At 38.0% G+C, this 9726-nt stretch overlaps 2 protein-coding genes across 4 annotated transcripts; one reads left to right on the forward strand and one right to left on the reverse strand.

Annotated features, from left to right (window-relative positions):
- Positions 1–1739: 1739 nt before the first annotated feature.
- Positions 1740–3347, forward strand: LOC103432623 (probable cytochrome c oxidase subunit 5C-3). Its single transcript, XM_008370823.4, has 2 exons — positions 1740–1880; positions 2907–3347. The coding sequence occupies exon 2, from the start codon at positions 2917–2919 to the stop codon at positions 3106–3108; it is 192 nt and encodes a 63-aa protein (XP_008369045.1). The 5' UTR covers positions 1740–1880; positions 2907–2916; the 3' UTR covers positions 3109–3347.
- Positions 3348–4031: 684 nt separating this feature from the next.
- LOC103427447 (probable glutamyl endopeptidase, chloroplastic) lies at positions 4032–9468 on the reverse strand. 3 transcript variants are annotated; one of them, XM_070818546.1, is made up of 11 exons: positions 9066–9468; positions 7843–8830; positions 7128–7256; positions 6616–6915; positions 6076–6534; positions 5873–5938; positions 5581–5641; positions 5341–5490; positions 5072–5209; positions 4655–4968; positions 4032–4434 (listed from the first exon to the last, which is right to left on the reverse strand). In XM_070818546.1, coding segments are annotated over exons 1-11 (2916 nt in total). In that variant the 5' UTR covers positions 9376–9468; the 3' UTR covers positions 4032–4433. The 3 variants fall into 3 exon arrangements, with proteins under 3 accessions (XP_070674647.1, XP_070674648.1, XP_017185620.3); XM_070818547.1 differs by having other exon boundaries at positions 4248–4422; XM_017330131.3 differs by lacking the exon at positions 4032–4434 and having other exon boundaries at positions 4552–4968.
- Positions 9469–9726: the final 258 nt, after the last annotated feature.

The raw sequence follows: 9726 nt of genomic DNA on the forward strand, positions 1-9726 counted from the left end.
ATTTTGTTAAGACTGAAGACAACGAAATTATGCTACCACACAAATCACTTTTTCTTAGGCATTAGGAAATGCAAAGGTAGTCGAGAATGAAAGTAATTCTTATATTATATATTACTAAACACGAAGATAGTAGAATTTTCAATACCCGTCAACGTATTTCAAATAAGCAAACATTTCTTAAAAGGGATAGAAATCAAATTTCCTTTTGTGCCTTTTGAATTAATTGTATTACAATCAACTTTATATATGTGCATGTTGGTATTATTAACCATGAATGATTAGGTTAGGGGAAAGATACATAAAGGGGAAAACAAAAGCTCAATCAAAGCATGGTGGTTTGTCCATATGTCGATATATAGTCCAAAACAATAAAACAAATTAGAGAAATAAAGAGATTTTTTTCAAAGTGGAAATCTTCATGGATTCAGTATCACTTTATAATTTAACGTCAATTTCTGTGTCAATATTATAAAATATTATGCTAAAAACACGAGGTGATCGAGAGAATCTCACTTTTCAAGAATTCTCTTTAGCATTTCTCACTAAATTATTACAAATTACTAGAAGATTCTTTTTTCTAGTACATTGATTTTTTTATACTAAGGGAGCTCGGCTAAGCCACATAATATATAGTCTAATTTGGTAGCGAATTCACCATCAACGATATTCGAACCTAAGCCCTCTCATTTCTAAATAAAAAAAATATTATCAAACCATAGTACTGAGTGGCAAAAATATTCTTTCTTTTCGTTTGTGTGGTTAAGACTTGAGGGAGTTGGAGAAGTAGCTGCATGGCTGGTAGTGCTAATATATTAAAGTCTCGCCAGATTGTTCCCATTTTTAATCTTTTGACTTGCTCACCACTTACGACCATTGACTCAAATTTGGCATCTAATTTTCAAAAATAATTCCAATTATTTATTTCATAACATGGGAAATGATGCAATTTTTATATTTCCAAATATAAATTCCAAACTTCACTCAATTTCTTCACCTAAAACAAAACAAAATCACTGGTTTTAAAAGATAGATCAATCAACATCGCTTGTATAAAGATGTTTCAAATTACAGATGTTTATGTTTATGATCAAAATCGTTCATATTATGAATCATTCTGTAAAAATTATCTTCGCAAAGAATAAATTAAACTTTCTATAACCTGGCAACGAACAGTTTTGATTAGGAATGTGTACTTATTTTTTAAGTAGCCAAGTATTGAGTATCCAGTGGGTTGAGCAAGCCGACTGGATTTTTGTGTTTGAGAGTTTTGGGCAACTCAAATTGCTATTTGTACACAACAAACACAATCCAAAGACTCTAACTTGAACTCACTAGATAACTACAATAACGTAGTGTGGCTACATAATACTTAATGCTACGAGTATTTACTTGTTAGATTGATTTAAATAGCTATTAGATTCTCTATTTTCTATATCAGCAAATTCATTTTTCGTATCATTCAATGATACGTACTATCAAGAAAAAATACATATTATAATAAAAAGACTGAATAGAACTACCGAGGTTCACTTTAATCGAAAATAATTGGCCATCAAACAAAAAAATAGGAGACTAAATGCAAAATACTAATACTTCTTTTTAATATTAGCTAAAAGCAGGGATAAAAAGGTAACTCCAATATGAAACACTGCTAAGATTTTAAAGGCCAGTCTCAAGGCCCAATAAAACGATTACCCAATCCGGCTAATTCCAATCTAAGCCCAAAGGGATAAGAAGCCCACGATCTCGGAACTCGGAAGAGCCTAGATTTTCTTCGAGAGGGAAGGGGAGGCTCACAGGAGGCCGATCGGTTGAAAAGGAACGAAGCCCCAATTTCGAATTCGCAGTCTCTCTCTCTCGTCGCAGCCCTTCGTTCTCAGGTAAAAACCCTAACAAACAATTCGATCTCGCTTCTCTCTTTTATTTGATTCGTATTTATTGGTTTGTGGAAACGATTTCTTATTCTAAGCAACTATTTGAATCCGGTTATTGACGTTTCTAGTATATTCGACTTCGATCACTATTTTCATATTTTATTTTTCTGTTCGGTTAGTTGTTTAATTGCTCTGTAAATATGTGATAAATGATGGAAAAATTGGATATTGGGATGATGGGATTGGAGAAAATCAATCTCTGGTTCACTGCACCCCGAAAGCATAAAACACTCCGGAAAATTTCATGGATTTTACAGACAAAAGTCTTTTCATTTTTATCCTGAAAGTGTTCGGTGGGTTTAAAATTTCTAGGCATCCTATCGAAAGGTTCAATTTTTGGGCATAAAGTGTTTTTTTTTTTTTTTTAACAAGTGATATTATCTACACTAAGGGGAGGGGTGAGGGGTGGGCGCCTTAGCCTCACAATGGGCTAGCAATAATATGGTTCAAACTTGCATTTGGTGAGAATCGAACCTAAGATCTCTAATTTTTGGGCATAAAGTTAGATGCCATAGTCTGATTGTGGTAACCTCCCAGGGATAAAATTTATAGCATGCTTTTATATCTGTTCTTCGTTACATTCTACTTTGCAGACAGCCTATTGATTACTTGACCTAAATCCTAGGCCTCTCGTTTTATTTTACAGTTTATTCTGTTAGGAGTATATGGAGTACCTAAATCCAAGGCCTCCTGTTTTGGGGTTCAATCTGTTAGAGTATATAGAGTTAAGGTGATGCCAAGCGTCACAGGATTAGTCTATATGTTTGTGAGGGTCAATGTCATATGAAGATGATGACATGTAACACAGATTAAACCATCTGATCACTGATCAGTGTATTGTTAGGATGCTGTTAGTGAGTCGGTTATGTTAGAGAGATATAATCCTCACTTGATTGTAATGTACGACTAACCTGAGATGATACAGAATCATATCTGTATGAAATGGATAAAATGACGCTTTCCTAATTGCAGATCAAGCGAAATGGCGGGTCACAAGATTGCTCATGCCACATTGAAAGGTCCAAGTGTTGTCAAGGAGATATTGTATGGATCGGTGCTTGCCTTGGCTTGCGGAAGTCTGTGGAAAATGCATCACTGGAATGAGCAGAGGAAAGTGAGGGCGTTCTACGACTTGCTCGAGAAGGGTGAAATCAGTGTTGTCGTTGAAGAATAGCTATTCGCAGTTCCGACCATGAATCCAACACCCAGTTAATCATTCTCCCTTTCCATTTAGTTTGGTCTTGAAATTATCAAGTTTATCGACTGTTATGGATTACAGTATTACTTCAAAAATCAAACTATGTCATTGATATTCTCTTCCTTGTGATTGCATTTATGATTGCTCTACCTCTGTTTTGTACAATTGAATCGAGCGTGATAAGTTTCATGAGGATGGTACAATTCTCTTAAACATTTCCATTGTCGGTCAGAGTACATTTTATTTTTAAGTCAAAGTCATCCAACCAACCGCTTTTCTTCATCGAATTACTAGCATTTGTCAACACGAACACATTTTTTTTAGAAAATGAGGAGAGAGGGAGAGAGAAAATGTGTTTTTTTTTGGGGGGGGGGGGGGGAAGTGGGAGGTTTTTGGTTTTTTTTTTTTAATTTTTTTAATATTGTAGGTAGACCTGACATTTTGAACTCGATCTGTGGACCCGACCCGACCGTTAATATTAGTATTTGGGTGGATGCTTAACGAGTCGGGTCGCAAACTGGTGAATCCGTTAACAACCCGTTAAATAACGGGTCACTTTGGGTCAACCCGTTAGACCTGTTAGCATCCGTTAGTTGATGATATTTTAGTAATTTCAATAAAGTCTTAACAACAAAAAATAAAATCTATGCAAAAAAAAAAAATAATAATAATAATTGTTAACGGATGACCGGTTAAGCTAACGGATCAGGTTCGGATGACCTGTTAACTTAACGGGTCGGATTGAATCCAACCCAAACCTGATAAACCCGACCTGTTTACAAGTTTAATTGTAGGTAAGGTTTCAATAAAAAACAGTAAAATTTAAACTTGTAAAATTACATTATTGCCCATTATTTTTTTTTGTGTGATAGAAGACTAAACAGTATTTTCACCATCTCTTGGTTGACAAATAAGGTTTCATTAATTAATAGAGATAACTTAATACCAAATTAGCTCTTCAATATTACAACTGGATTGTCTGTGTAACGTTATTTTTCGTTCAAGAGCTTTATGACATTAAAAGCAACAGATGGAAGTTATGGAACACGTATAAGTTTATAACCCCAACCCCCTCTCCCAGATTTTGGCTGCTCAACATCCATCAACTGGAAGGATTTTGGAGCCAAAGAAGTTTGGGATACAATTACAAATGATACATCGCAATTGTGACAAATACGAATTGCAGTTCAACGAGGAAGAATCGTTGCCATCGCACTCTGACAGGGCAATCTTGTGCCATCAATTTTGTACACCACATTGATGTGCGAACTAGTTCTCAGAAGCCACGATCTGCAATTTTTTCTACAGGATAATCATTCGACAAATACGTAAGTAGAAAACCCAAGATTTAAGAAAAGGAATTTATGGTAACGAATAGAGGAGGAAAACTGAGACTCCAAGGTTCGGATCCTTTCAGAGGATAGATGGTGTAAAGAGATTTTGAAATAATTATCTTGCTTCTATTTTTTTTCAGAGTTAATTTAGTTATGTCCCTCTATTTCTGCAAGATTAAAGAAATTACCATAACGATGACCTTGGCAATGAGTCAAATCCTTCATGCTCAGAATTTGACACCTCTGGACCACCGCCTCCACTAGCAGCCACCGATTTGCTTTCAGAAACTGTAGATCCTGGGCTTAAGTTCTCTTTACTTGCATCGGAATCTGCATTTACATTGGAAGTGTTTGACACGCAATATTTCTGAAGCCATCTATCACTTTCCCATAGCACGTGCATGATGCTCTCTCTTGCTGCATATCCATGGCTCTCAAATGGAAGAATCACGAGGCGGGACAGAGCACCATGACCTTTCAGAGCATTAAAGAAGCGATCCGACTGTATAACACACAAACATAAATGAAATCACATGTCGACAGCTCACAAACAAGAAGAAACTCATCATGCAAGTCAGCATTAAAGGGGTGAAGGACATCTGTACCTGCATTGTCAAAGTTCCAGAATTATTGTCTTCTTCTCCATGGATAAGCAAGATTGGCTTCTTAATTTTATTAGCGGACATGAAGGGACTCATCTCTACATAAGTACTGGTAGCCTCCCAAAGAGTTCTATCCTCGTTCTGCACCGATAAACCAAGGAGTCAGGCCATTAAAACAAAAGGTCAAGTAATTACCTAGGTCTTATGGCATGGAAAGAGAAAATATCAGAACACATATGTTTATATATTTAAATCAACTTCTCATAAGCTACCTGAAAACCAAAAGGAGTAAGTGTTCTGTTGTAAGCACCAGAACGAGCAATTCCACAAGAAAAAAGATGAGGGGCATGTGCCAAGAGGTTTGCAGTCATGAATGCCCCATATGAATGTCCCCCAACAGCAATTTTGTCTGGATGAGCCACCTTAATGAGGGTAGCACCAGAAGAGGTTCAGGTCAACATTATTAAGTCAGAATCTAAAAAGATTCATACTGCAAAAGTGGAGAAGCTTACCCCGCGTCGAACAACTTCCTCCACAGCAGCCTCTGCACTTGCAACCAATTGCTCCACATAGCTGGTCAAAATATATACATTATAACTCGTAGAAAAACACTAAAGCATTAGTGGCACGTTGGGAGTATCTAATCCATTTTTTACCCAGTTAACAATTCGATGGATTTATGATATACGAATCATCTTCTGTCACTAACCTTACGAGAAATGCTACTGAGTTCATACAGAAAATTATAATTAATTTTGGCTGGAAGCAGAAACCCAGGTTATTACATATGCAAAAACAAGTTACCTATCATTTGCTTCTTTATCACCCTCACCAATAATAGGAATTGTTGGTCCAGACAGAATAGCAAACCTGCACGATTCCGAGCAATAAAAAATTGGTCAACATGTTTAAAACAATCCGGACACCAAAAAGGTTCTAAACAAAGACTATTACACACAGAAACACCAAAACATAGTAATAAAACAATGGGAAGAGGTAATGCATGCCTTCGAGCCAGCCAGAGGAGGGCTGATGTGGGACCTATGCCAGCAAATTCATTAGGAGAACCACGAACTTGTCCAGCAGCATCTTTGCTCTTGAATTCTCCAGGGTAAGACCAGAACAGACATGGAAGAGGGCCATCTCTGGCTGGATCATAACCTGGTGGAAGGTATAGCGTTGCAGTTAGTTGAACCCCATCCTTCCTCTGGTACTTGACCAGCTCTTTCTGCAATGATGCCAGCTGTGGATATGGATGAGGAAAATTTGTAATTTGGACTGCTTTCTTTTCTGGCCAGCTTAGGATAGAATACTGGGTGTTTTCAGTTTTTGACTCTTTGGAAGTCAATACTTTCAGGTGATCAATGAGCAGATCCCCTTCTTCCTCATCAGACATTAAAGCAACAACAGTCTCGTAATACTTTTCTTTGTCACTCTTCCATATTCTTTCTTTGTTTCCTGTATTTCTGAAAGAATTTGGTTTAGGACACCAAACACACATGAGCACTTGAGAACGCAATAGAAACAAGAAATTATAAAAAACGTACATGTCAAACAAGTCGAGGAAGGGGATATCTCCCTCTGGTGTAGCACCATTTCCATTCAGCAGTAAATAAGTGCCTTCCTCATTTTCTTTCTTTACTTTTGCTAACACATATGTCCCAGCAGGAGTTCTCCGCAGCATAGGAGAGCCAGGATCAGAATACACATCTTCTGACGATCTATCAAACAGGATGCGTGGACTGACATCATTTGATCCAGGAGAAATTACCCAGGTTCTCGTTCTCCGTGTTTTGTACCAAGACTCGTAAACTAGAGCCAGTGAATCATCTGACCAAGAAATCCCTCTGTGAAATTGAAAATTTCAAATGCATAAAACAAGTATGGTTAGTGTTGGGACCACCATGAAGCTTCTTAAGCGTAGCACAGTTTTAGAAGTCTTCTGGAGAAAAGAGAAAAAGTTCCCTTGGAAAATAATTCTTCCAAAAACCCCAATAAAACAGAAATATCATTGATGCCAATAGATGATAAAAAATATAATAACAGTTCAACTTCATACCCATAGCGAAGATCAAGTTTGTGTAGGACAGTTGGCCCTTCACCTTCAAGTGGCTCAGCGGACTGTGTATAAACTATATCACGTGGAGAAACATCCACTTTTGCATTTCCTTCATCTTGGGTCTCAACCCTAGTAAAGTCACAGTGTCAATCAGGTAACTGAAATCATATACACAAACAACTATGTACAAGTCATATGTAGACCTGGCCACAGGTTAGTTTGGGCTTGGAGATGTCAAATTCTTAATGAGCCTAGCCCGAAACACGACAAAAATTGAACAAGAAGTTGGCCTGAGGCCAGGTCCTATATTTGGTGAATGGAAAGTGATTCTGTAACTTATTGCATATCACAAATGCATATAGGATGATGCGAATGACTGTAGGGACAAAGTTAAAATTAAGAAATAAAAATCTAAAGACATTATAGATGAATGCTTGGATAGTTTATTAACAATGATGTGGAATTACAACAGTTTAGACTGTCGTTCTGCTTTTTCATTTTGAAGCGCATGCTTAGAAATATATTTAACTTATAAAAGCATACAAAACTAACTATTACTACAGTCTACAGCGTATCATGTACACTACTCCATAAAAAGTCTTTATCGAGTACTTGTTATGATATCATGAGAAAGAGAGTGAGAGTGAGATAACAACTCAAAGAGATGCCACTTGAGTTATCCAAACAGTTTGAAAACAGGACTGAAAATGCATACCAATAGAGTGTTGATGGTTTATCTGCTCTCCAGTTGATAGAACGCTTCCCCTTTCGCACACTACTGAATGCAATGGGGATGTCCTCAGCAAGGGGCAGATCACAAATTTCTCTAACAAACTTCCCATCAGCTGTCCACACATCCACCTTCTTGGGAAATCTTCCACATGGTACAATGAAAGAGTATGGTCTGTGAATTGAACTAATTAAAAGGTATTTCTGATCGGGAGAGGGGTCCATTGATGTATATACAGCTGGAGAACCAATTTCCTTAACTGCCCCATCCAAGGAGGCCAAAACAAGTTGTGTCGTGGCGTAGTAGTCAAACAAATCTTCATCATACTCATCCTTCAGCAAATCCTGAAAGGTCCTAACTTGGATAATACTTTTCTGCTCATTAGATTGAATTTTAGGCCCAAAAGGAACCAAAGGTTTCTTTGGCAGGTCACCACGAGACTGAGGAATGGTGCAAACTAACAAAGAAGAATCATTCACCCAAACAAAATTATCAAAAACTGCATTCAAAAATATTTCTTCCGAGTTAAACAAAGGTTTAGCAATCCCTGTTTCAACTTGGGCCACCCACACTTTAAGCTTACTAGTAGTACTTTCCCCCTCATCAAACCGGATGGTGAAGGCTAAATGGCGGCCATCCGGGGACCAAGTAACAAAATTGATCTTGGCACCATCAGGGAATCCACGCACCTCTATCTCCGGACCAAGGGTGCCATCAGGCAATAATTGATGGATCCCAATACCCGTGTAAAACGACATCCTCGTCCTTGTATTGCATTTTCCATCAATACGAACACCGGCAAGCTTTTCCTCGGGTCTTGCAAGTTCTGCCAATGGCGGCAACGCTCTCCGCTTGAGAAACAGTATCTTATCCCTATGCGGTGAGAATGACAAGGCGGGAAGTGGCGGAGCATCCACAATATCTTTGATTTCTTGCGGAGGAAGACGGTATCTAACTCCCAAAGTCGCATCCTCTGCATAAACAAATATATACATACGAATTACTAGCACAGAAATCTTCGAATTTAAGTTCACAACCAATTGAAATCCAATTAACCAACCAAACAAAGTTACGAGAGCAAGCAATAAAATCAAAACTTTCAAAATTCAACCCAGATTTGGGGTTCAAACAGACACAGATTATACAAATCCATATTCAACAATAATATACACGAGCACAAAGTATATGTGTGGATTATGATTAAATACCTTCATCGTCAAGTGAAGTGGCAGCTGCAGTGGAAGAGACAGAGCCGTTGGTGGCTCCGCCACTGTTGGAATCTTCGGAAGCGACGGCGTTGACGGGGACGAGGTTGCGGAGCCGAGAGGTGGCCATGGCGGCGGCGGATGTTCTGATGGAACTTACGGCGTCGTATGGGGAGCGCCTTGTTCTGAGGTGGGCGGGCGAAAGGACCGATGTGAAGTGGAGAGGCTTGAAAGGGAGTGAGTGAGGGGGAGTGAGGGAGAGGAGGGAGAGGCGATGATAGACTTTGTGAAGGAACATCCTATCGACATTCATTCGATTTTTATTTTTTTCTATTTTTTGATCGAATAGGAATTTAGTGCGCTCTGTCACTGTGCAGTGTGTGAGTGGAGACAGTATTTCTTTCCGTAGGCGCCCGCTTCGCCACTCATAATTGAGAGAATTTTTTTTTTCTGCAAACACAGCCAGTGGCGAAGTCAGGATTTTACGTGATGAGGGACCTCATGCAAATATTAAAAAAAAAAGAAAAGAAGATAGCATAAAGTATAATACATGCTTGGAGTTTGAGCTAATTAAATTTTTTTAGGTGCTAAATACTTTTTCATGTTAAAATTAACTTTCCAATATCAAGTCAATATAAAGAGTAGTTAATCAAAATTAAAGAGG

The sequence above is a fragment of the Malus domestica genome, chromosome 03, assembly GCF_042453785.1.
Source record: "Malus domestica chromosome 03, GDT2T_hap1".
Lineage (NCBI taxonomy): Eukaryota > Viridiplantae > Streptophyta > Magnoliopsida > Rosales > Rosaceae > Malus > Malus domestica.